A 27,745-nucleotide genomic window follows, 5' to 3' on the forward strand; every position below is an offset into this window, starting at 1 on the left:
TGCGCTGCTGGAGGTGAAAATCTGTCCGCCTGACGCCCGCACACATGACATGACACACAAAAGCTCAATGCCACAGGATGACATCATGATCTGCACACTCATGATGTGCAGCCTCGTGGAAGGGGTGGGCTGCATCACAAACTTCCCATCAGCTGTCATTGATCACCATGGAGATGAGCTCAGCTTGCTGCTCCTACACTGCAGCAGAGCCAGGTACCACATCTGCCTGCCTCTCCAAAACACCAAAGGTGAGATATTTAGGAGCACATCAAGCCATGGCAAGGTGGTCGGCAGTGATCTCAAGAGCTCAGTCATCATACTGAGAGTCAACATGAGAGGACACCTGAGAGGAGCGCTGGCAGGAGCATGCAAAGGGCAGCTGCCACTTCAAATGAATGTGTGTGTGTGTGTGTGTGTGTGATAGTGCTGACTCTCATGCAGGGCTGTAGAGTGGGAGGGGGAAAGGGAGCTGGCTGCATGTGTTCCTGCTTTCAAACTTCAATTATTTAATTATGCTCTGAGGATTACGCTGAAGTTAACGTGGTTCATCACTGTTTCGACAAAACTTTTTGTCATTCACAGCAGTAGTTACTCCTGTCTTCGGTTTATCTATATACTTTAGATTTACTCTTGTTACTTGCCTTGCCGTAGTTTTTTTCCTGTACGGTGGATCCCCACATCCAGCATTAACGTCAGTGAAGCAGGATTTTGGGCGGAGAGAGCTTTATGTCAAAAATATACTTTGCCATTTGCGGGTGGTCCTGAAACGCCACCCCCGCTAATATTGGCATCTACTGTAAATGTCCTCAGAGTGAAATCAATGAAGTATCTTACATTTTTGTGGCTGGCCGTTGAAATTAGAGGGATCCAGCAGAGGTCTGACAAGGACATTCTACTTCAAAACCGGCAGCACCATAGCTAAACGACTTAATTATATATTGAATATATAATAACACACATCTTCTCAGCACAGTTCTGCAAACAGCTGCATCCTCAAGTGTCCCACTAGAAATACCATGTACTTCACCCCATTTATTGATTATTTATTTCATCCTTGGACACTTGAAACCATGAGAGATTTATGCAACAGACAGATATTGATGTGAAGAGCAGCTTTTTGCAAGGCAGTGTTGATCAATGTCAATCATTCCATTTATGAAGAGGATTGATATGTCTGCAGTGTAATTCTGGCCCTTCTCAAGAAGTAAGAAAAGAGTTCCTTACTGTGAAATTTGCCTCCTCCTCTGTGGTCGTTGCTGGGAAGGTCCGCAAACTGCACACGGTGCCTCGACATGTCCGTTGACACCCGCGTGCTGGTTCTGATGCTGCTCTTCTTCTTGCTCTGCGCTCTTTTTTGTGAAAGAGTCCGACAACTGAACTTCACCACACACCAGATCAACTGAGTCCGGGCGGCAGCGTTCCAATGCGCTCGCAGACACACTCCGCCCTGGCCGCGATCACCTCTGCTCCCTCCTTCTCCACCATCGGGGACGTCACTCGAGCTGCAGATGTAAACATACATGTCAACTACCATACATACACCGTATACAATACTGCCTTTACAAAATTAAGAATGGCTGACACTGTCAGAGAGCTATTCATCGAACAATATGTTTATTATTATGCTTGTACAACTGCACTGACACTGAGAACAGTTATATTTGACCTTCGAATTTCCAGTGCAGTATTTTTATACAACACTGAAAACTACAGCCTCAATAATATATACTCATCTTACACTAATATTTATCTGCCAATCAAAACAGAAACGTATGACATACAGTAAGTACAGTAAAGGCATTTTATTTAAATACAGCTCTAATAAAAATTGGATTTCATTTATACACATTTATACATTTTATTGACGTCCCTCAAAGCTGCACGTGGGCTATCCATCCATTTTCTACAGCCCTTGTCCTAATTAGGGTCTCGGGTAGGATGGAGTCTATCCCAGCTGACTTAGGGTGCGAGTCGGGGTACACCCTGGAATAGTCGCCAGCCAATCACAGGCACATGCATTCACACTCACGTTCACACCCGTGGACGATCTCCAATTGAACTGTTTGGGGGGAGGAAACAAACTCCACACAGAAGTTCCCGGACACCCAGTTGTGAGGTACTTCAGAGAAGAGCAAAGTTTGACGAACCAAGTGTTCATCGTTCCTACTAAAAAGTTTTGAGAATTGAAGTCCGCCCACTTGGCAGCCTCTACATTGGGGCCAACAAGGCCACCTAGCGGAGGGACAGTGAAGTGACCGAGTGCAATTCTTCCAAACAATCCAAATGGCTTTTTCATGCACATTTTGATAGCAGTCCCAGAATTAAAACGAAAGGCGAGCTTCCTTCACATATTTACAACATTTTTGTGGGGGTTGATAGTGTGGCACTTTATTTGACACTGCTGCAAAATATGAAGCGCCGACTTGTGCAAAGAAATGCTCTCGTCATTTCAATTTACCAGTTAAACTCATGGTGGTACTTGTCCACTTCCTGTTGTTCGAAATAACAAATGTTGTACGTAGACAAACACACTGCTTGAAACACGCACTGCATCATTTATTAGGAAATACCCTTGTTCAACTATGATCAAAACAATTGATTCATTTAATAGCACTTTTTAAATCTAACTTTTGAAGGGATGAGAACGCTTTCTGAATGTTCTGAACTCCTGTTTCGATGCCAGTGTAATGTTGCAACTGCACTGGAAAACTACCGCCTCTTGCAGCTAAGCAGTGCACGCCGTATTGACACAACTGCTTCAGGCCGCCATAGATCAACAATCAATTTCTTTATTCATTTCATTGATTATAATTCTATACATTATATATATAATTCTATACATCATATATATATAATTCTATACATCATTACGTTGTTTTGCAATTGAACCTGTTATTGTACAATCGCAATGTTACGAATATCAAGGCCAAAGCAGCTGAGTCGTGAGTTAGTCGATTCCCCCAGTCGGAAGCCTTTGTTCACTGAGGCTAAAAATACAAACGTCTGTTGTCGCTGTTCACAAAACTCTCAAATATGAGAGCCAACCTGACCCAAAAAACACGTTCTCCGTGGAGATACTGAACAAAAACTAAGAGTCACAAAAAGGACAGTTTTATTTAGACAAGTGAGATAGAAAAAGTGACAAAATATTTCTAAAACTCTTGTAAAAGTTTCCGTGCAGGAATAATGAAACTAGTAAATAAATAGCCCAAGATCATTCCATCACATCAACATCACACATCCTCACTGTTATACGGTTAATCTTATCAAAAATAAATAATTTAAGGCACACGTCAAGGAGTCATTGTGAATTCACGCCGCTCCATTCTTCTCAATGTACATTTTGGACAGAGACGCCGCCATGGACATGGCCAGCTCTTCATCCCGCATCCTCTGCATCTGAGAGTGTCTGCACCAGCTCTCATATTCTGGGTTGTCCACACGCGTGTCCATGAGGACGTCATAGTGTCCGTTACTCAGCCAGCTCAGCCAGACGGCCGGCCTGGACACGTCCTCCTCACCCAGGAAGTGGACCATGGTGGAGACGGTGGGGCTCTCTGCGCTGCCCCCCGTGGTGAGGTGGATGTTGACGTTGAGCATCTGGCTCATGGCAAGCAGCTCGGGGTATCCGGCCCAGGCGCCGTCCTGCGCCGCATTGATGAGGAACTCGCCCGCGTCGCCTTCAATGATGGGGTTGAACTGGTCCAGGTGGTCTGCAATGTGGTGGACCGTACGCTCTCTCAGCTCGCCGTGTTGGGCCTGGTCGCCATAGGAGGCCTTGCATACGGCCCGGTACAGACAGTTGCCATCTGGAATTATGTGGTACCTGAACTTGTTTTTCTCCTGGAGGTACTTATTCTGAGTCTCCACCTCTGCTAGGTAGCGGGCCACCTTGTCACCTCCTCTCTGCTGCTGGGGGGGCTCCTGCAGGACACTCAGCTCAAAGGCCCGCTCCTCATCTGTTAGGGCACTGCTTCCCTCAACAGGCTGGACCTCCAGCTCAGCTGCAGAGGCCACAGGCTCATCTTGGTGGAATGAGACCGACCTGTTGCTCCGTACTTTGTCCTCGAAGAGAAAATGCTCAGGGTCCTCCAGGAAAAGTTCATCTGTTCCGTTTCTGAGCTGATCCATAAAGTCCACCAACACGCCATTACAAGCTGGACCCCCTTGAGAGACAGGGGAAGGAGGCTTGGGCACCCTGGTGATGTGGACCGGCACCGCCCTCTCCACTCCGTCCGGTTTGCGTATCAGTAACTCGGCAGTGGAAGTGAAGTACATTGGCCTTGCTGAAGAGGCTTCGTAGCAAGAAAAGGCGGGCATGATTGCGGAAGAAGTAGCCTCTCTCACCGGATCCTTGTTGGCAGTGTCGAGGTGTGTCAGAGGCGGTGTGTCTCCCACTGGTGGAGTCCTGGTTCCGCTGGACAAAGTGATGGTAAGTTTGCTGGATGACCTCGGGTAGTGCGTCAGGGCGCTGTTGAAGAGCTGCATGTCTGCAGGAGTCCTTTATAGCAGCCAGTCACAGCGCGATGACGGCCACACTCCAAAATATCCTCCCTTGTCATCGGCAGACTCGCAGAGGAAGTTTCTTCCGGTTACCGAGGGGGGACACTGTCCACTTTGGCCCACTCGCGTCACTCGTACGCGGGGTGCCTCCCTAATTTTAGAGCCTTAAATGAAACTGGATCTCTCTGGCTGTACAGTCAAGCAACAACCACAGCTATCCCGCTTCCGTTTGGGGAGCCTTCAAAACAAAACACCATCCACCACAGACCGTCTGAGCACGTACGAATAAACGATAGATTCTTCAAAACGTACATGTGGTCTACCTTAACTTAGATATGATCAAAATTTTTAGGTTCTGTTTAACGTCATACGTTCCAATTTGTTAGGTTCTATGTATAAAAAAAATTAGTCTGAAGGCACGTTGTATCACTGTTGACGCACACTTCCACACCACTTCCGGTCCAAGTGTCAAGAATGCAACAGTGAAACTGAACTGTGTTGTGACACATTAAAGCATGCTTGTATAATACTTCACATTACACTCATGGTCTGCTTCAAAATAATGGACACTTGTGTTATAACATGATTTAAAACTAACAAGGACAAGATGGCTATTTATCGGATAAATATGGCCAATAAACATACTAAGAAGTGTTTTGTATTGCCATCACTATGGTGATACTGTTCATTACTGACTTGTCAGTAAGTTGTCATACTGCAGGCATGTGTACACGAGGATACTTTTAACACCGTCTGAGACTTGTTTGGCAGCCATCTAAATAGAGATATTATTTCATTGTTTCAACATTACCGGAATGAGGTAGCTATTTCAAAAATCCAGTCACATGGTTACAATGCTGAGGCATACACGCTGTTTGCTGAAGTAATGTTTAAAAACAATGCTTTAGGGAGTGACTAATGTAATGACTGTATTTTTTTTAAAGCGTACTCAGTCGAATATTTAACCTCTGTGTTGCTCTAGTTAAAAAAAAAAGGTGTAATGATCAGTGTTGGGAGTGACGGTGTTAAAAATTATTATTTTCCAGTAACTGATAATCTATTTGGTAACTATTTCAAAAGTTGCAATGGCTTTATCGGCAGTGAGATGTGGCGTGTTATTATTCTAACATCGTGACAGAGCCACACGGAGGGTGATGCTTTTTTTTTTTCAATTTTATTCTGACCTTAAAACGTCCACAGCAGTGCCCAGTCCAACATCTCCAACTAATTCAATTACTTTTTCGAGAAAGTAACTTAACTATAACCAATTACTTTTGTAAAGTCATATTATTATTATATATTTTTGTGGCATATTTTTCCCTGAAAGTTTTGGTTGAGTTTTGCTCAGTTTCAGAGTATACAAGATTTTGCGATCATAAAATATATTTTTTTAACTGCTCTTTCATTATACTAATATGTATCGAAAATACAATCAAATTAGGATATCCTACAACAGTGGTTCCCAAACCTTTTACAGTCGCGTACCCCTTGTGACATTTGATCTGAATCCATGTACCCCCTACTCCTGCACACTTAAAAAGAAACATTTTAATCTTAATTAACTTCAAATATTGAACTTAATTGGTTAATTCAGGTCAAACATTTGTATTTTGTATGGTCACATTTTGATAAAGTGTGAGCACTAATCGATACGTCATCATCCGACATATCTTTTATTGCAGGCTGACGTTGGCAACCTCCCGTATGAATGGGTTTAATTTGAGCGCCTTTTTAATACCAAAGGGAAAGTTTAACAATGATGATAAGTATGTAAAGTACAAAAATACATACAACCAATGATAAAGGCTCATGTTCAGGGGAATCCCCACTCACAATGAAAAGAATGTTAGTCTATGTAAGTGGATGTACGTCACGTAAAAGCCGCCAGGGGGCGCCTCGGTGTCTAAACAAGCGTGGAGTGCATTCCCGTGCAATACTGCAATTTATCCGCTGGGTGGCGACATTCTCCTTGCGAGCAGGCAGAATGGAAGCTCCGGTGAGCAGCTGTCTGAAGGCTGTGCAGAGCATACAAATGAAGGCATTGAGGCTTTGGGGTTTGACCAGAGAGGACTGGTGCACTAACCGCATAGACATGCAAACATACTGTACATCATGGAGTCACAAGGACTGTTAAACAAAACGCCTGTAGGTCAGGGTGAAAACATTTGGAGGGAAAAATGCAGTAGTAAACAAAGCGTCTGCTGGTGTTCACGTAAAGGAAATATGGGTCGCTACTACACTCACTGGTCACTTCCTTTTCGGTACATTACAACCACATGCCAAGCGTTATTTAAATGAACAAAAACATTCGCTTTAAGATCAAATGTTAGGTGATGATTAAACATAAGAAGGCGCGCGTGCACACTGGTAAGCTAGTTAGTGTGTGCTGCAGAGCTCCGTGTCAGTGGAGGAGAGCTCGCTGATGTCAGCGTTGGTGGGAGGATCTCTGTGGGTTGAGTCACGCAGCTGTCAAAGATAGCTGTCACCCAGTTTGTCCATCAAACACACAACACAGTCAATGAGGACAGAGCTCAGGTGACCCCCCCACCCCACCCTTGGCCACCCCGCCTACCTCCGCCAGGGACCAGCTCAGCAACGGAAAACGCGACAAAACATTTGGCTTGTTGCTTTAACGGTGCTGATTTTTGCATCAATAAGGATTTGGGAGAGCACTAACAGGAGGAAAAACACTGAGAAGATATTTTCTACCACGCCAGGATAAAGTGGGCATTTTGAAATGAAGACGAAAAAAGGTAAGATGTTGTAAAAAAAATTGTTTGGGTTGATCGTTTGGAGGTTTAATAATGCTCAAGTGATGAGGAGGAGAGCTTTGTGAGCGTTTTCCTTCTGAGTCTATTGTCTGTGCAGACATGACAGGCGGCTCGCTGCCATGTGCTGAAGCGACGTCACCTACAAAAGAGCCTACACTTTTGCCTCATTCTCTGTCTTTTGGCCAAACGTAAGACATTTGAGCCTCACCAGAACAACGCCGAATGTTTGTCCGTCGTGACACGACTTTAGAACTTCTTGTCCCAGCGTGTTTTGAGTCCCTCTTTGTTGAGAACTTCGAATGCGGGCTGGGAGTGCGCCACTTCTGGCTCCAACTTTGGCAAAGTGATGCTATGCTAGCTCACGAGCTCGACTACTTGTCGAAAAGTTTGGACATTTTATTTAAAAAAACTCGACGCCTTTGGCTGTTCTTTGTTGTTGAAATGGTTTACTAGGAAGCAGAGTGGTGCTTTAAAGTACAGCTAGAAGGCTGACCTAATTGTTGAAGTTTGGCTGAGGACCTCGTGTTGAGGCGCACACAAAGAAGACAACTTTAAGTCTCAAAACTTGTAAAAAGCACAACGTATTTTCGGTTTTTAATTTGCTTTCTGGTCCACGGTGATGTTTAATAGCGGGATGGGGTCATTAAGCGGTTTGCAGTTGAAGCTGCCGTTTGATAGCAAGCATACAAAGAAAGGCAGCCAGATTCTTTTGTTTAGTCTGGAGACGCTGATTTGCAACAGGTCTCCCCTCCCCCTCTCTCCCCCGTGCCCCCCCTTCCTCCCCGGCCCACGTAATTACCTCATCCTGTTGGCTGCACACTTTTCCCACTACAGATGGACCCCCATAGTCTGTGGGCTTTATGGAGGTTATTTGTGCCCCCTATAAACAAAATGTTACTTCCGCATTGGTGTTGGGCGCATGCGCTGACCTGAAAGGTGCTCTCACGTGTGGAGGGCTATTTTAAATAAAGCAGGAAGTCCTCTGATTTAAACCAAGTTTTATTTAAAGGGCTCACACGTGTCAAAACAACCAAATGTAGTGTTTTTTTTGGTGAAAAATTAATTAATTGTGGTGAAAATAGTTTTAAAATCAAACTTTTTCAGGTCCAGACAGAATTTTGAAGTCAATCATGATTAGTCAGTACACAAAATTGGTTAAATGTAAATCACTTTTTCCTGAATGCAAACTCACAAAAAAACTAGCTTTCACAATTTTACTGTGGCAGTCAGCAATAAAATGGTCCCAATCCTGAGTTTGGTCATCCATGGTTTAGACAGTGGGTCCTGTGGTCCAGGTGAGTCATCCAAGCATGCAAAGGTGTGTGCTTCCAATGCATTCAGGCAGGTTTTCCAACTGACACCAGCCCCCCTCCCCCCGACCTCCATCACACAGCTCACACAACCAACATCTCTTTTCCTTCCTCCTCCTGGCAGGTTTGATGATGCTGTCAGGAAGCGAGACAGACGACGATGACAGTGTGGACGCCCCTCTGGACCTGTCATCCAGCTCGGGGGGCAGTAAGAGGAAGCGGCGAGGCAACCTACCCAAGGAGTCGGTCCAGATCCTCAGAGACTGGCTGTACGAGCACCGCTACAACGCCTACCCCTCGGAGCAGGAGAAGGCACTCCTGTCCAAGCAGACGCAGCTTTCCACACTGCAGGTACAAACACACACACACACAGGCTGAATCACTTCCTGTCAAAACATGACACTCCATGCAGAGGAGGTCATCAGCTCTGTAGTTATCTCTTGAGGCGGGAGTAGTGAGTAAGTTAAAGCTGAGGAATTTCCCTCCCTGCAGCCTTCCCTCCCCAGCTGTCTGGGAACAATGTAGAGTCATTTACTGAGCTGCTGCCTCTCACTGCCAGTTACCACTAGCCCACTAAACACAGCAACACTGATGACCCTCACGACTGCTGACAACACACTTTTTTTTTTACTCTTTGGCCTGAATGACACACAAACATCAAAATATAATCAAGTTTTAACATCAAGATACCTCAAATATAGCATAGAGCATATAGGAAGGCTCTCCAATAGGAAGTACAAGTGCCAAGTAGTGCACTTCATTGCTTCAAGACATGATTGGTACGACTTTAGTGTTGTTCAGTGTAAGATTTAATGTGACATGTTGTTCTCCAGGTGTGCAACTGGTTCATCAATGCACGCCGACGCCTCCTCCCAGAGATGCTGCGCAAAGACGGCAAGGACCCGAACCAGTTCACCATCTCCAGGAAAGGCGGAAAGGCAGGTGACAGCTTCTCTGACAGCTCCCAGTCGCCCAAACACAGCAGTCCCGAAGGGGGCGCTGACGACGCCTACGACAAGCGGGTCCTGCACCCCTCCAGCTTCGAGCCTGCTGCGCCCGGCGTACTGAGGAAGGCGCTGTCGCCCTTGGCACCCTCCCCAACAACCACATCGCTCTCGTTGAGTCCCCAGCCCCCCCGGCCATCTGTCATCTGTCACACCACTGTCAGCCAGGCCATGCCTGGCACCCTGCAGCCCTCGACACCACCTTCACTGAACTCTGACAAGGCGGCCGAGCGGCTACAGGCAGCACAAGCGCTCCTCAGGTGTCTTGACAAAGGCGTTGGCCAGCTCACTGCTGCCACCACCATCCTGGAGGGCAACCTGAGCCCCCGCAGTGGCCTCTTCAACACCCCTCCCCCGACCCCGCCTGACCTCACACAGGACTTCAGTGGCTTTCAGCTCCTGGTAGACGTCGCCCTCAAGCGGGCCGCTGAGATGGAACTGCAAGCCAAACAGTTGGTGTCCTAAAGAAACAAGGGGCGACACATTTCATGGACTCAGCAGAGAACACCCCCTCCCTCTGTGAAAATGCCTAATCATTTCTATTTTTTCTACAGCAGTCAACTAGTTTTGATTGCCAACACTATCACGGTGCCTTCATTTCATATTTGTATGGACATATGTGGACATGTGTCTTGTTTGCACACACGGACCAAAAATCAGAGCAACGTTGCCTGTCTTTTGCAGGTGGGGCTATGTGTCCTAGCCCCGCCCCCTTTGGATCCAAACATTTCATCTCGTCTTGGCATTGATGTCTTCACTACTGTAGTAAACGTTACACTATCGCTTTTCATTTTGTCATTTAGCTGTTTTAAAAGAAAGATGCTTGTTTGTTTTTTTTTTCTTCTTTACCCTCGTTTTGTTATTTCTACTCCTTCCTTGCCCAAATAAGGGACATTTCAGATGAGCAATGTAGCAGGTCGGGCCAGTGGACTGGAAGAGGACACACGACACTAAACGTTTAGTTGACAAAGACAGCATTTGGCCAAAAGAAGCATTTTCATGTATAATAGCACCGGGTGTGTAGGTCATGTGATCGCATGACGCCCAATGATGTGATTTCTTTTCATACTGTGCAATGTTTGTGGCAAAACACACGTCACATGGGATTCAAATAAACTTTTGTTTTTCTACTTTATGCCGCCGTCGTCATCTTTCTGTGTGCCATGTGGCCAATTTGCATATCCTTGAAGAAACGAAGGAAGCAGACGTGGAGTGCGACTTACGTGTCAGGCAGCTTCCTGTCTCGGCTGACAGCTGCACTCAAGCTGCTCTAAAGCTGCTCTGTTGGCATCAAGAGGATTTGTTTTTTGCAGTGACGTGGCCTCTCATTCATGCTTGACCAACATCCTTTCATGCGCTCTTCTTTTAAAAATGACTCAACTTGTTTTACTGCACAACAGTCAGCGTGTGAGAGATCATCAGTCTGGTTTAGAGGCATACATTTGTACACACATCGCACATAAAAGCCACAACAATTAGGTACACCTGCTCAGCAGTAACGCAGCCCTTTGAAAGCAAGTCCAGTCTCCTCGTGACTTGTCAGCCTGCCAAAAGTGACGGCTCGTGAATGCAGGCGGGAGCTCACCATGACGGACCGTCCTTTTGGGTCAAAAAAATGCACTCAGGCCCAGCGAGGCTTGATCCGGGGTTGAGCGACGAACCGGCGGAAGCTCCGTGTGCACCGAGGAGGAGGATGAGGCGTAATTATGGGGACCCGCCTCTGCCCACAAAGAGTGTCGTGCCGCCCTCGTGGTGTCTTTAATTGCACGGGGATGGAAAACACATGTGGAGGCCAGCGAATGATGGCAACACGGTTTGTTTTAATGCCATTTAATCCATTAAACATGACTTACAAAAAGTTATCTTTGTTCATTTACATTTACACAGGGAAACATTCATTTATGTACAAACGTCTTCATAGAATTACATCACAGCTCCCTGCTACACCAGGACTTGATATGTTCTTATTATTAGGAACAGGAACACAGTGTCCACTCATTGTCTCACACACAAGTCAATCCAAATTGTGAAAATAAAATCCATTCAAAAACATAAAAATGAGCAATGGCGCCAAACTGCACGATTACATCATCACTTTATCAGGTAGTCACTGATTGGTAGGCAAACGTCCAATGGCACAATGACACATTAGCTGGTCAACTAGCCTCATTCCTAGCATAGCTCCCTAGCCCTCTAGCCTCTCGCCTAGATCCAAGCACACCTCCTAGCCTCAATTCTAGTTCACCTCCTAGCCGAGGTCCCAGAACACCTCCTGTCCTACTAGCCTTTATCATAGCACACCTCCTAATCTTCTAACCTCGATCCTAGCACACCTCCTTGCACCGAGCCTTGATCTTAGCACACCTCCTAGCCTCAATCGTAGCACACTTCCGAGCCTCCTAGTCTAGATCCGAGCACACACCTAGCCTCCTAGCACACCTCCCAGACTCCTAACCTGAGTCCTAGTACATCTCCTAGCCTTGATCCTAGCACACCTCCTAGCCTTCTACTAGGGATGTCCCAATCCAATATTGATATTGGCTATCGAGCCGATATCAGCAAAAAAAAAAAAAAAAAAATTTAAAAAAGAGATTACACCGGCCTGCATGTCATATCTCCATTGGCACTCCGATACAAGCAGTCAATTCCAGACTCCGTCCTCGCACGTATATCCGGCAGCGCCCGGACAGAGCCCACGTGATCCAAACAACAGTGTTTGCTAGCGTGCTAACAAAACAGCAAAGAGCAGGAGCAATGTCAGCCGTGTGGCAGCAAAAATACGTTGCAGCTGAGTGCAAAACTTGCCATGCACAAGTTTCCCACAGTGGCACAGAACTGGCGCAGTACGACCGACCTCATCGCGCATGTGAAGCGCCAGCGCCTGTCGGTGGCGAGTGATGTCGGGCGGTGTGTAAAACTACACACCACATGCATAAAGAGGTAAATGGGTGAGTTTTTCTCATACCGACTGTTGCTGACTCTGGTTGAGTGATATCACTTATCAAGACATTTCAACATTCCACACTAAAAATAAATAATAAAAGTATGCATGTATGTACGATTCGTGTTGATATCGGATCAATATCTGTATTGGCTGATATTAACGGCTGCGATATCGGTGTAGTATCACAAGTCAAAAAGTGGGGACATCCCTACCTTCTAGCCTAGATACTAGCATACATCCTAGCTTCCTAGCCTAAATCCTACCACACCTTCTAGCCTAGATCCTAGCACACTTCCTATTTCTCATCGCAGTGATGTAACAGCAGAGACTAAACCGCCAGAGGTCGTACACACACACGCACGTACACACACGCACACACACACACACACACGTCTTCCCCTGAGAGCGCTGTTGTGCTCGACTGTTAAAAGTTAAGGCTGAAACAATACAAAACAAAAACACAGTAGACGGGCCTTGTTGTCAGTATGTCGGTCAACAGTCGCCTATGCAATAAATTAATACAAAATACAAAAATGATTTGAAAAAGTCACTACGCGCTCAGCGAGGAGGCAAATAAAAAATGTGAAATAAAAAAAAAGAGTTTTGTGTGACATTCAGCAGGACTGCGGACGTGCACCCTGGCCTGTGGTCCTGCCCTAACGCTGCCAATAAAGCCGGGACTTTGTAGAACAGAACACAAGCACTTTTATTAAAGTAAACCATGAAAGTTCAAATAACCCGTCTGCTTGTCCTTTTCCCACCGGACACCACATTAGGAACACAAACACTTTAAACAATAAACGAACCAGTCAACACGTATCATTATTACAATCACCTTACGATGATGTCGTTCGCGTCGGTGTACCTAATGTTGTGTCCCGGCCTGCACAGGCGAGTTTGACCAATGTTACCACCTTAAATGTTTGATAGGAAGCACTTATGAATGAATGTCAACACACACACACACACACACACACACACACACACGCACGCACACACGATGGCCTTTGTGGTGGATTCTCCCTAAAAGCTGCACACCTGCAGGGGGCCAAATTCGATCTCGTGTCATTTTGCAAACACAGGAAGGGTTGCGCACCCCCCCATCCTGTTGGCACTGTCTGCTGTCACGCTGCTTGGCATTATTTAAACGTCACGACTGACCACACACACACGTCACTCTCTCACATGAGCATACATTATGAGTGTGTGTTTAGGGAGGTGGGGGTGCTACATCGAAGCTGGGAGAAAGGGTGGGTGGGGTGGGGGTGGGGGGGGGGTTATGAAATAATTAAATAAATAAATAAATAGATAACAATAATCCAAATATACATCTCTTGTCGACCACCACTGTCATCTGGCATGTCTCTTAGTGTGTGTGTGTGTGTGTGTGTGTGTGTGTGTGTGTGTGTATCTCATAGTCGCGTCTGCGCCTCAGGGATGTAAATCTCGATGCTGTCGGCGCTCTCCGTGGCAGAGCTTTGGCGCACAGAGGCGGCCCGCTTGGCGGCCAGCAGACGCTTGCGGGCCTCCAGGCGCTGGCGCTCGGAGCTCTCCAGCGAGCGGTCCCTGGCCAAGGGGGCGTGGCCCTTCTGGGGTCTCTTTGGCACAGGAGGGGGCGCCCGTCTCTCCTGGACAGGAACGACAAACAGTCTTAAGTGGCAGACGCCCCCCCCAAGAGCCCACAGCGTGGTCAGTGTTTGCCAAATTACACAAAAAAGGCGGCAAACAACCTTTGTCATTTTGTTTGTTTGCAGAGCAGCGTGTCTGCTGCAGAGCATGCAACTGTTTTGTTGACACAGACAGCCATCAGTGGGGGGGGGGGGGCGGCAGGTAAAAATGGACAGCCTTTCCAAAACGGCAGCTCGAGAAGCTCACTGCGGACAACGAGACATAACGGCATGCAAACAGCAGCTAGCATGCAGGTCAGTAGCCGTTAGCCATGCCACAGAAAGGCGGAGCGACGTCACAAAGGCGTTGGCACCTGGATGTCCGGGGGGGTCAGAGACTTCCAGTTGTTGGCTTTGAGCTGGTGAAGTTCGTCAAACTTCAGGCTGATGTTCTCGATGGACAGCTGCAGCATGTCCCAAAAACCCGCCAGGTCCTGAGAGACGGGTCGGGGATGCGCGTTGGGGTTCTGATAACAGCGACACACAAAGACTTATCATCTTACTAGCAATAGGAATCATCTGCATGTAATAACATAATGCCAATAGCAACATAAACAACAATGGAAGACAGCAAGGTGTTTTCGGATGGCGGTGACTTTAGCCCCGCCCTTCAGCTCCCCTTCCACTGCACATTTTGCACATTTAGGACAAATCTCCAAGTCTCTCCAGTAGATCAACTCTGTAAAGTAGAGATGGGCGTGGTGACCAACGAGGTTACTCTTCCCGTGTGTCCTATTTTCATCAGACACTTCTTCCATGCCGCAAAGTCCGCGTTGTCTCGTCCGTGCTTTAAAAGCCAAAGTGAGTCCATACTTTTGATTTGAACCACGCTAGCTGATCTTTCCATTTAGCTTCACCGGCCGAGTCTGTTATTAGTCGCGGTTTATTTGTTTCTTCTTTCATTTCTTCTTCTGTGGTTTCTGCCGTTCCTCCTGGATGAGATGTAAAATGGTGACTCGGCTCACCGGGAAGGGACGGCGCTAGACGTTTATAGCGGCTGTATTTGGATAATAATAAAACATAGATATACAGGGTGAGAGAGTATGGATAATCCATACTAGGGTTTCATATTAGTTAGCTTGAAATAAAAATGTTTTGTCACACCCGTAATCGGGTGTGATGGCGACTCCCAGCATGCATTGTGACACTTGGTCTGTACAAAGTTGCTGAAGTTGTGTTTCGAGTTAACATATTTGTTTCTTATTCCCCATAGTAGTAGTATCTGCCCCATGTGTGTTTACTTACCTGTTACTTACCTGTTAGCGCAATTGTAGGCAGTGTTCTGACTAGTGACACCCCGTCTTCATGTGATAACACCTCTGTTAGTTCAGTGTTGTTGTTTACTTGCCCCGCTAAGTAACACTGAACTTACCCCGATGTTGCGGGTTGCATTTGCACTACTTTGATGTCAAGTCGCCGGCCACAAAATACGATTCGGCGGGCCGCAAATGGCCCGAGGGCTGCGAGTTTGAGACCTCTGGTGTACAGTCATCCCTGCTTTATCCTATAGTCACCGTTACACTCACATTACCCAATATAGCAGACATAATAGCCATATAAGACATACATAAGACTCGCGCTAATGTGTGGCGCTATACATGCAGAGTGAGTGGCAGACAGGAAGTGACATCGTGGGCCAGTGTTGTATTTCATCTTGCCAGGGATCACGGCTGCAAAAGTAGCCCATGTTTTAATGAGGGATGATTGTGCCTGTTGTGAGACAATTCAAAACTGCTGATTTTCCTAATTTAGGCAAAAGATCTGAAATATTTGCTTAAATATGCATGTGTTTGACAAAAAATAGGGTGTATTCAAACATTAAGTAGCTTAATTAATAATTAATACATAAAAAAAAACATGACAGAGTGAAGCCGTGAAAGCCATGAAGTGTCAAGTGACGACTATATTTGGAAAAAGACTATCACACGCTTATGTGATGTCCTCTTTGTGGCTGTGGACTTGCTGGAGGCACACGCTGGCTGCATGCTTTAGCATTCATAGTCAACGCACGCCACGCTCGCCTGTCAGCGCAATTTGTGCAGGATGACGTCAGTGTCACGGGTGGGGAAGAAAGGGAGGGATGGAGTCAAGTGTAAGCGGGGAGGATGCAGAGGATGAGGTGACACATACCAAATTCTCCTCACACAGCTTTCGGAACTGCTGGAACTTCTGGGACATGAGCAGCTGGGCGCTCCCCACTGCACTGCGGATCTTGCCCAGGACTGCAGACAAATGACACACGCACGCACGCACACACACTGCAGTTACTGGCAGGCACCCACTGCAGGCACGTTGCACCACTCCCAGTGAGAATGCATGAAAAAAGCAACACGATGAGAACGTAGGCACAAAGCAATTACATCATCACTGCACATGTTACACACGATGGGCAACAACAGTGCTAAGCTAATGTTAGCATTGGTGAAATAGTAAGCAACAGAGATAACACAGGGTGGGGCTATCGCGTAGATGGAAATGTGCACGCCACGTTCAGTGATGATGACAATGATGAGCAATATTTTTGTCGAAGATATGACACCATCAATGTATGGAGACATTTTTATGCTTACATCCTCTAATCTACCATTTTAGTATTTTGAAGCATTTCAAACATTTTTGAAGACTAAACACTCATGTGTGTATGTTTCGTGGATGGGATGTTTTGTGTTGCGTACATCATCGATGTGTGACTCACTGTCGTCTGTAAGCTGGTTGTGTGTCTGTTCCTGCTCCATCTGGCAACACCATCCCTCCATGCGCTCCGTCTCAGCCTGCAGCAGCTTGAGGAACCAGCGTCCATCTCGGGGGCACACGGAGCGGCTGATGGCCTCTAGCGTGCCCTCTGCCGTCAGCACTGCCTCGGGCTCGGCCACGCTGTCCATCCAGGGGGCCGGTGGGGGAAGGATGGACGGGTCGAAGCCGGCCTCGCCGTAGTCGTCTCCAGCGCAAGCGTGGTAGTGGTTCCCCGACCCTTGGATTCGTACCGTGGAGGTGGCGGCGTCGCGAGAGTGCTGGCGTGGCATGGTGGCGCAGTGGCGAGGCGGGGGCAGCTGCGGGCCGTCAGCGGGGTCATCCAGGTCAGCCTGGACGGCGGTGGTCACGCTGTTGGATCGGGTCATACGCCGCTGACTGAAGAGCAAATATGGAAACAACAAATGTTTGCGGATGTCACCTTAGATCCTATCCTACAATATGGAAACATTTGGAGTCAATGATGGACTGATGACTGTCTGCCCTTCAGCAAGGCACCGACACCCCCCCACTGATCAATAACACATTCAGGAGCATATGCTCCATTGAGCATATCTGTGTGGAGTTTGCATGTTCTCCCCGTGCGTGCGTGGGTTTTCTCCGGGTACTCCGGTTTCCTCCCACATTCCAAAAACATGCATGTTAGGTTAGTTGGAGACTCTAAATTGTCCATAGGTATGAATGTGAGTGTGAATGGTTGTTTGTCTGTATGTGCCCTGCCATTGGCTGGCGACCAGTCCAGGGTGTACCCCGCCTCTCGCCCGAAGTCAGCTGGGATAGGCTCCAGCATACCTGCGACCCCAGTGAGGATAAGCGGCATAGAAGACGGATGGATGGACAACATTAAATGTACCACCATTTGCATCACCACTTGCTTTGTTTTGCATTAAAATGGTTCAAAGCTCTCACTGCTTCACAAAAGCTTTCAGGTGACCTTCAGCCTTAAGCTTGACCTGCCTGCGGCGCGCGCACACACACACACACACACACACACACACACACACACACACACACACACACACACACACACACAGAGTCATGTAATCACAGCACCATCACGTCTGGATGGTCTCTGGAGGTGCAGTCCTCCTTTAAGCTCATCATTCATCGCTTCCTCCCTCCTCCTCCTCCTCTCATTCATCTCTCTTGTTGCATGAAACACAGATGAGAGGAGAAGGAGCTCAGGGAGTGGTTGACATCAAACACAGCGTGCACACACACACAGCCTTCAAGTGCGTGTGTGTGCTGCAGAGTTAAAGAGTAACTCCTCCAAGCAGGTGTTCAGTCATTATGACCTCAGCCTGCTTGCTATCTACTAGCTAATGACTTCCTGCACAGGCAGGCACCACGGCCAAGGACAAAGAATGTTAGAAGACAGACAGAAAGACACACAGGGGAGCTTATCTACAAGGACGAAGGCGGAAAGATGTGAAGGAAACGTGGTGGACAAGTCTTCATGTTACAGCTCAGATTTTAGTGGCAGAGACAAAAACATATTCATGCATTTTATCCTAATTACAGCTAATTTTCAATCAGCTCGGACAAAAACAAAAGGCCAGCAAGGTCTTCTGGCATTGATCTGACCTGCCAGGATCATGTGACCACACAACCATCTGGGCCAGGACGACAAACGTTTCACTTGCAAAGCTAACAAGAAACCGCATCGTCCATGCATCAGGCATCGTATGTCACATTCCAACGAGGCAGCACAGGACGGCTCATTAGGTACACCTACACCACCCAATGACATCCGATACGAGAGCTATATGAAAAAATACCACAAAAAAATAACAAAATGCTAATGTTAACAAACAGACAAAAAGATGTCAACAATGTTTCCCCCCCCCCACAGCTTTGGGGAAGCGGGGGGCACAAACACACGCTGCAATGTTACAGACGGTAATGTGATCGCTCCTCTACAGTTACATTTGGGGTGCACACGTGCACTTGTGCAGCACGTGTGTGTGTGTGTATTGTAATGACTCCTCCACAGTTACATTTAACAAACGTTCATAATAGAAAGCACTAGAAATACTCAAACTAATCCACAAAGTGTGTTATTTAATTTATGTGATCGTTCCTCCGCACGCGGTTGAGAGAGCAGACGCGAAATTGGAAAGACAGAAAAGACACGCTGTCATCAGTGGTGCTGGTAGTGGTGGTGGTGGGTGGTGATTTCAGTGGGACCCTGGGAAATTCAATGGGTTCCCAAGGGGCCCCCAATTTGAAAACATATGTATTTCTTTCTATTTCGTATATTCTTCTTTGTCTTAAATGGTAGTGCTAACTTGTTTAATGGTGCTATGGTATGATATGGTTATAATTAACGGATGTAATCATTTATGTTTAAAAAGTAACTGAAATTAAACAAATAAAATTCCAAATGTGAAAAGTTTACAGATACAATGTAATATTCAGGCAATGTTGCGGTACGATGGCTAGGTTGATGAGCAGCACTGGAAACAGAAAACACAGCTGACCAGCAATCAATTTGACCTTTTTTTTTCTTCGTTATTTTTGCGTTCTCCTTTCCGTGCCTACTCGAGGAAAAAGGCAGCTCGTCGGAAGCGGCTCATAACAAAATGGCAACTGCCATTCAAGGTATTTTTCACCACCGCTGTCACTATTCGATCTGCGCTGGAAACAAACACTACTCCTTCTGCGCATGTGCACAATATGTCTCTATCCAGTCGGCAGCTTGTTGATATATTTGGCCAGTCAGGCAACCTGATTTGCACCGAGCATGTGCAACAAACATCACTCTTCCACCCTCCAAAAACATTACTTCGATAAAAAAATACATTTTTCGGCACTGAAACAACAACAGATAAAAACATTTGCTAGCAAGATATGGATGGATGGATGGATGGATGGATGGATGGATGGATGGATGGATGGTGTTTCTCCCTTTGGAAGAAAACTGTAGCTGCTGTTTGTTTAGGTTGAAATGTCAGAGCACTTTATGTTTTGTTTTATATTTATTTTTTTATTGTATTTTTTTTATTTATGTAGTTGTATTCATGTTTCTTTTGTTTGCTATGTCTATATGAAGTATGGTTATTGACCATTTCTGTTCATAAATGTAAACAACATACATAAATTAAATATAAGGGGTGGCTGAAAAGTAACTCCCTATTTTTAAGTACTTGTAATTTATTTCTGAACTGTGAACATGAGAAGAAAGTGTATTGCATGGAGTTTTATTCAAAATTCAATGTGGGCTCCAGCAGTCACCACCAGTCTCTCAAGCCGCCTGGGAAGCGCATCTCGCGAGATTAAAACCTGCCAGGATTTCTCCGTTTCAGAAAAAAACTGCCTCGTGGGCACTAGGTCTGGGACGATAATAAAGAAATTAATCGCACAATAAATGAAAATGAACTCGATCATTTTGCCGGCCTCGATATATTGCCATGTGCAAGCATGTCTGTTTTCGTTGTCACCCGCCTCCGAACAGGCAGGAAGAAAGTTCACTCTGTGCACTGGTTTCAGAACCTTGGCACATTTGTTCAATAGAACAATGGCATGAACGGAGTGAGCCCTTATGTCAGTCATACAGTCTCTTTGTCTCGGTGGGAGGCGGCGGGGTCGGTAGCATACACACAGAGTGCAAAAGAGTATAACGTAGCATAAATTATATTAGTAGATTGAATATATTGTCTTTTTTAAATATTTTTCATTGTACTTTTCTTAAAGTTGAAATGTCATCTCGTCCTCACAGACCCAATCTCATGTATCGTCTCGTCTCATCAACTGAGTGTCACGTGACACCCCTTGTAAACAAACTGTTTAGTTTGTTTAACAAAAGAACAATGTATAGAAATGTTCTATATATGAAAGGTATACTTAAATGACTTCTATTACTTCAATGATTCTGTTATATATATCATCTGCTATATAGGAAATAAACTTATTGGCGGGTGTCGTTGGCCGGTGAAGAATTCCCCCAATATAATGGTAGGGGAAACACTGAGCATGTTTCTTTAAGACCTCCTTCCACTCCCTCTCACTTGCTCCTCGTTCAAACAGCAAAGTGAGGTCGTGACCTGCTGCTGCAGCACATAAACACACACAGAGACAAGCCAGGGACTGTCTGAGGTGGCATGGCCACACCTCCAATGTAAGCGCTCCAAACAAACCAAGCAAAGAAGAAAACATGTATTAAAAGTCTCATGAAGCATGCATCCTAAGTGCCAAGAGTCAAACCGTTGAAGCAAACAGAAGGTGAGTGTTTGGATGAGGAGGAGCCATGAATGCCTGGATGTCCCACTACAGGACCACTGGCCTGCTGCTTTCCAAGCATGTCTGTGGTCCCACTCAGCCCCTCAGTGCCGTCGCTACATGCACAAACACACACATTGTCCAAAAGTTGCCAGAATGACAATGACTGCAGCAACAGATGGCTGTCAAGACACCCCCCACCTTTCTCTCCTGCAGGACATCCTCTGGGCCCAGCTGTCACTTGGGGCCCCCTGCTTGAGGAGAAGGGGGGTGCTCTGACGCCAACCTCCAGTGAACTAGGACAGCTGCTATAGGGAAGCCAGCTCACACTGGACACTACTAAACTCCCTCTGTCTGGACAGCTCTGACCCCCCCCCCCGCCTCACTTTGACAAGCCCCTCCCACTTTGTCTTTGCACTCACCATCGCTCATCCTCCACCTGAATTCCTATGGAGTGGAACTTGGACTGCTCCTGAGTTTGCACGCCTTCCTCCGGCTCAACCTACAGGAAGAAGCCAGCCGTCAATCAACATGCAAGCTTAATGGAAGAATTCAAGCGCATGCAGGGGAGAATGAGCCAAACCTGGACCCCTATAGAGAGGCACTTGCGGAGCGCCTCCCTCTGCGCCTTGCTCTCGGTGGAGGCGGTGGTGACCGTGGCGGTGTTGGTGACGGTGCTGTTGGTGACGTGCTGACTGGCGGGGCCGTGGACCTGAGCGTTGGCTGCCTCGATGGCTGCCGTCAGGGCCTTCATGCTGTCGATGCTCTCGGTGGAGTTGGATAGGCCCGGCTGAGAGCCCATGCCCTTGCGAGGACCCACGCCGCCGTCCATGTAGGCGTCCTGGGCCGACTCGGTGCTGCTTTGGGCCGTGATGGAGATGAAGGGCTTGGACGGGGTGGTCCGCGGCGGGACGGGTGGAGGGGTCTTCTTGTAGGTGGTGATGCATGACGACACTGCAGGGAAGAAGGTACAGGACATAAATTTAACCCTATAATGAAATATATTTGGAAATAGAACATAATATTGCTTCCTACCATGAAAGTAAAGTTTATTTTATTGTGCCACATCACAACAGAAATTTACATCCATCCATCCATTTTCTATGCAGCTTGTCCTCATCAGGGTCACACGTGAGCTGCAGCCTATCCCAGCTGACTTCGGGTGAGAGGCGGGGTACACCCTGCACTGGTCGCCAGCCAATTACAGAATACACGTGTCTGTATCGGTGTACAGTGGATCCCCGCACATTCGGGATTCAGCATTCACGACCCCGAAAATGTATTTATTTTGGCTCCAAAAAATAAAATATTTTTGGTTTATTAGTTTTAGGCCATTTTTTCCTAAGAAATCTCATTCTCCCTAAGTCGGTAATAATTTATAAATACAGGATGATACAGGTCAAATGTGCCGCATACATACAATTTTTACGTGTTTATGTTTTTACGCTTCACTGATAATGTTTTTTTCCTCAGAAGTTGAAATTTGCACTTTGTTCGGCAGTCCTTGAATGCACCACAGCTGCTGTGAGATGTAAAAGTAAAGAGTAAATACAGTATAACTTCAACTCCGTGACTCTGATTCCATGTTCTATCAATTGTCTTATATTATCATTCATTATTCGTGAATAACTTTACTGTACATTTTATACTTTAAAATAAGTTTCATAAATATGTGATGCTGAGTCTGACCTAATAATTATAAAAGTCACTTTAATTGCAAATGTTGAAACGTCACCGTCAAGCTAGCAATAGGGTTTGGAGGAGGAAATGGAGCGAGCCATGTGTCAAAAATACGCATTTTTATGGGCGTATTAATTACTCCAATTTTTGCCATTCAGCTGGTGGTCCTGGAACGTGACTCCTTCAAAAAGCATAGATATACTGTATTGTATTGATTATCAGCCCAATCCCACCTAACCCACACACATGCACCAAAAGTGAGAGGAACACACTACATTCAACTACAGTAGTGTGAAAAAGTCTTTGCCTCCTTCCTGATTTGTCACACTTAAACGATTCAGATCATCAAACAAATGTAAAAATTAGTCAATGACAACACAACTGAAGACAAAATGCAGTTTTTAAATGAAACTTTTTATTATTAGGGGAGAAAAAAATCCAAACCAAATAGCACTGTGTGAAATAGTGATTACCCCCTAAACTAAGGGCCACCCTTAGCTGCAATCAAGCGTTTGTGATAATTTGCAATGAGTCTCTTACAGCGCTGTGGAGGAATTTTGGCCCACTCCTCTTTGCAGAATTGTTGTAATTCAGCCACATTGGAGGGTTTTCCAGCATGAAACGCCTTTTTAAGGTTATGCCACAGCATCTCAATAGGATTCAGGTCAGGACTTTGACTAGGCCACTCCAAAGTCTTCATTTTGTTTTTCCTTTAGCCATTCAGAGGTGGACTTGCTGGTGTGTTTTGGATCATTGTCCTGCTGCAGAACCCAAGTTGGTTTCAGCTTGAGGTCACCAACAGATGGCCGGACATTCTCCTTCAGGATTTTTTGGTAGACATCAGAATTCCTGGTTCCATTTATCACAGCAAGTCTTCCAGGTCCTGAAGCAGCAAAACAGCCCCACACCATCACACTACCACCACCATATTTTACTGTTGGTATGATGTTCTTTTCTGAAATGCTGCGATACTTTAATGCCAGATGTAATGGGACACACACCTTCTAAAAAGTTCAACATTAGTCTCGTTAGACCACAGACTATTTTCCCAAAGGTCTTGGGGATCATCAAGATGGCAAAATTGTGACGAGCCTTAATGTTCTTTTTGTTCAGCAGTGCTTTTGGTCTTGGAACTCTGCCATGCAGGCCGTTTTTGCTCAGTGTCTTTCTTATGGTGGAGTCATGAACACTGACCTTAACTGAGGCCTCAAGTTCTTTGGATGTTGTTGTGGAGTCTTTTGTGACCTCTTGGATGAGTCATCGCTGAGCTCTTGGGGTCATTTTGGTTGGCCGACCACTCCTGGGAAGGTTCACCACTGTTGCATATTTTCACCATTTGTGGATAATGGCTCACACTGTGGTTTGCTGGAGTCCCAAAGCCTTATAGAGCTCTACTGATAGATCTCAATTAATCTCTGTTAAGTTATGTTTTCACTTTTTCCACATAGAGTCATGTAGGTTTGGATTTTTCCTCCCTTAATAATAAAAAGTTTCATTTAAAAACAGAATTTTGTCTTCAGTTGTGTTGTCATTGACTAATATTTAAATTTGTTTGATGATATGAAACATTTAAGTGTGACAAACATACAAAAAAAGAAAGTAGGAAACACTTTCACACCCCTGTATGCTGAGCATGTGTATGTGTGCACGCAGGTTTGCGCTCATCCTCACACAGCTGTACATCTAAAGGAAACACTGAGTGCAATTATTGTAGTACGAGAGAGGTGGGAGAAATGTGTGCATTTTCTTAAGCGGCAGAAGCATCAAAATGAAAGCAGTGTCGCACTGCATTGTGGGAAGTGTGGTGTGTGTAATGCCAGCTGACCCTGCAGTGGTATCAAAAAAGAGCAGCAGCAGTAGATTAGGGCCATGTTGAAGAGATGTCAGCGTCGTCCAATAATAGGATTAGCACGTCAGCCTCTTGACCCACTGATCTACATGGCCGAGCTTACTGTACTGTGAAAAGTCAAACCTGTGCAGAAACAACATGCTAACACAGCAAAGTGATGATGATGGGTGCATCATGTCTTAAAATCTCCTTCCTGACCACAAAAACTAGGTAACAGAAAAAGGACAGTGGGTTTCCTGTCTCCTTTAAGTCCTGACAAAAGACAACATCCTACTGTGACTGCTGCTACTGCTCAGTGTGCGCGCGCGTGTGTGTGTGTGTGTGTGTGTGTTGGTGGACAGCTGCTGCCAACCACACCCAAGCAGCACCAGCGGCCATGCCCAAAACCATTAGAGTGCTTTGTGTCTTTCTCAGCAGAGGCCTGAGCTCTTAGGGGTAAACTGAAGTCTGACCTCATCAACCTCACCATCCCACCTGGACACATGAGACTGCAGCCAGGAGTCGTAAGATGTAAAATAAGATGGAGGCTGGCACTGCAGGCCATAAAACCGATGGGAGACTTCCTGTGTCTTCTTGTACAACTCTTTTTAATGACATGCACACAAGCGTCATATAAGTGCATTTTCTTAGTATCACTCCATGCATGGTGGCCTAGCGGTTAGCAAATCTGGGTTGAACATCTCTGTGTGGAGTTTGAGTGTTCTGCCCGTGCGCGGGTTTTCTCGCGCTTCCTCTCATATTCCAAAAAATATGCATTGGCGACTATAATTTGTCCATAGGCCCACACTCACATTCATACCTATGGTATGAGTGTGAATGGTTGTTTGTCTATATGTTAGCTGGCTGGCCTCCGGCCCAAAGTCAGCTGGGATAGGCTCCAGCATACCCCTGCGACCCGAATGAGGATTAAGCGGCATAGAAAAAAGATGGATGGACTCCACGCACGTATGCAAGCACAGGTGACAGAGACGTTTGCAACACAGGAAGTAGTCATCACATGTGTACTTTTCACAGCTGTTTATGGTGGACATGGAGGCTTAATCTGCAGAAAGGTCAGCAAGTACATGGCTGTGGGAGAGAGAGGAAAGAAAAACAGTCACAGGGAGGCACAGGGCGAGGTCCTGCCCCCGTCAGCCCAGGACGTTCAAAGGATAGAATTTCAGCGGCTTTCAGAGCTTCTATCCCCTCTAGTCATCCAAAAGTCAACCTCTTCTATGTTTGCATGTGTGTGTACGTGCACGTAGCGCAGATAAAGCAGGAGAAGGCTGCGCACCCACAAAGCTGTCAGTGCCAAAGCCAGACACGGCAGAGGATGACAGGTGTTTGGAATGGCCAGACAGGTTAAGTAAACACCACAGATAGATAGAAACACATGCACGCACCCCACATGTGCACGCGCTGATGACACTGACGCCACACAGCTCTCCACTTCAATGGAGACCACAGACTTCCTGCCACTGATACGCTCTCAATCTCACACACACACCACAGATACTTCAGAAGACACACGAAATAAGACTGAATGTCACACAATAGTGATGGCAAAGGAACAACTGTAGGAAATTCCCAGTATCCCAGGAAATGATAAGAACTCACTGGAGCACAACCTACACCCCCCAATTCTCCACCCTCAGCCTCCTCCTACACACACAGGATACCAGCAGCCTCTTAAGATGGAATGTGAGCCCACTGGCAAACACAAAAGGTCTCTGTGAAGCTTTCAGCTAGCACAAGCACATTTAGGTTCACTTTGCAAGGCAAAATGTTTCCTTTGCTGTCGTCTAAAGTTACGTAATCAATTATCTGCACACGTTTTTGGTTTCTAAAATCCAACTGTCATCCACTTGTGTGCTTGAACCTCACACTGCAGCAACACTGACCATACGAGCTGCGACTGATCGGCTTTTAGTACATCAAATCCTGTGTGCATACGACTCATTCAAAGCCCGTACAGACCACCTTTATGAACACCAATCAACATTTTGCAATAAAACTGACTGTTTGTATTTAAGTAGCCTGAATTGAATGTGCTTCCTCATCTGTGGTTGGTAGACCAGCATCAAGCATCATACAAATAGTTATTTTGATACTACATTCATTCATGATAAAAGCGCCATGACTGATATTAGCTAGAAACAGCCAGACTATATCTGAATGGAAATGGAGTTTCCCTTCTGCTGTGATCACTGTGGACTTTATGAATGACAAAGCTCTTGTGGCCCTCTGCCAAATCTCCTCTTTTGACAAAGTGCTTCAAACGTCTCCCGCCCACCCCGCCAGAGACACAGCAAAGACTACACTCATTGCTTCAAAAACCAAAATAGACTTCCTCGTCTTTGTGAATCACCCAAGTGTGTCTGCATGCAGAGGTATCCATGCAGCTGTGTGCTCCACAAACAACACACAAAAAAGAAAGCAGACGCTTTGCTTTTTAAGGGGCTGGCGAGCAGGAGCGGGCTCCCTCATGCGGGGGCCAAGGGCAAATCCAGGACCATCCAAACAAATATAGGGGGAAAAAAAGGGGGCGGTCTTTGCGGGGGAACGTTGACAGCCGAGCCCAGCTGCACCGTGTTTAGAATGAAGGTCCGCCAAAGGATTGAGAACATGGACGCTGAGCACGGAGAAGGAGGAGTCTGCTTACTCTTTGTCCATTTGTCCTTCTGTCTCTGTCACACACACACACACACACACACACGCACACACACACACATGCACTCTGTGTCCATTTGTCCGATGCTCTCCCTCCCTTTCTGTCATCAATAAACACACAGCCAGCTGGAGGGCTTTTGTGATAGCATCGCTATGGCGACGCATAGCAACATGAACTTTGCCAGGAGGCTTGGCGTCGTACCAGGGAGTAAGGGGAGGGGTGGTGCTGGGGGGTGGCTTCTGTGCTTCTGTTGGCCATTTGTTTACCTTGACAGGGTACACTGCAGCTGCAGCGACACCTCAACGGCAGCCCGGCAGACAGAATAATAGGACATGTTGTCATGTTGCCAACACTGCAGCACAGGGGCAATAACAGGTCAAGCATACGCACTGTAGCTT

At 46.3% G+C, this 27,745-nt stretch overlaps 3 protein-coding genes across 4 annotated transcripts in view; 1 reads left to right on the top strand and 2 right to left on the bottom strand.

Moving 5' to 3' along the window:
• Nucleotides 1-3,095: 3,095 nt before the first annotated feature.
• LOC129174372 (OTU domain-containing protein 1) lies at nt 3,096-4,498 on the bottom strand. The gene has a single exon (XM_054766344.1). The coding sequence runs from the start codon at nt 4,486-4,488 to the stop codon at nt 3,313-3,315; it is 1,176 nt and encodes a 391-aa protein (XP_054622319.1). The 5' UTR covers nt 4,489-4,498; the 3' UTR covers nt 3,096-3,312.
• Nucleotides 4,499-7,025: 2,527 nt separating this feature from the next.
• On the top strand, nt 7,026-10,723 carry tgif1 (TGFB-induced factor homeobox 1). Its single transcript, XM_054766345.1, has 3 exons — nt 7,026-7,256; nt 8,709-8,935; nt 9,418-10,723. Exons 1-3 carry the CDS (start codon nt 7,241-7,243, stop codon nt 10,051-10,053), a joined length of 879 nt encoding a protein of 292 aa, XP_054622320.1. The 5' UTR covers nt 7,026-7,240; the 3' UTR covers nt 10,054-10,723.
• Nucleotides 8,062-27,745, bottom strand: part of dlgap1b (discs, large (Drosophila) homolog-associated protein 1b) — a 194,670-nt gene continuing 174,986 nt past the window's right edge. The window contains exons 17-22 of one of the 2 annotated variants that reach the window (XM_054766333.1): nt 21,752-22,122; nt 21,591-21,670; nt 16,895-17,328; nt 16,330-16,421; nt 14,514-14,666; nt 8,062-14,160 (exon numbers count right to left, since the gene is read on the bottom strand). In XM_054766333.1, the coding sequence (XP_054622308.1) occupies nt 13,945-14,160; nt 14,514-14,666; nt 16,330-16,421; nt 16,895-17,328; nt 21,591-21,670; nt 21,752-22,122 (1,346 nt within the window). In that variant the 3' untranslated portion in view covers nt 8,062-13,944. Of the gene's footprint in view, nt 14,161-14,262; nt 14,667-16,329; nt 16,422-16,894; nt 17,329-21,590; nt 21,671-21,751; nt 22,123-27,745 lie in introns of both variants that reach the window. The other variant, XR_008567441.1, reaches the window with a different exon arrangement.

Source organism: Dunckerocampus dactyliophorus, chromosome 21 (assembly GCF_027744805.1).
Source record: "Dunckerocampus dactyliophorus isolate RoL2022-P2 chromosome 21, RoL_Ddac_1.1, whole genome shotgun sequence".
Lineage (NCBI taxonomy): Eukaryota > Metazoa > Chordata > Actinopteri > Syngnathiformes > Syngnathidae > Dunckerocampus > Dunckerocampus dactyliophorus.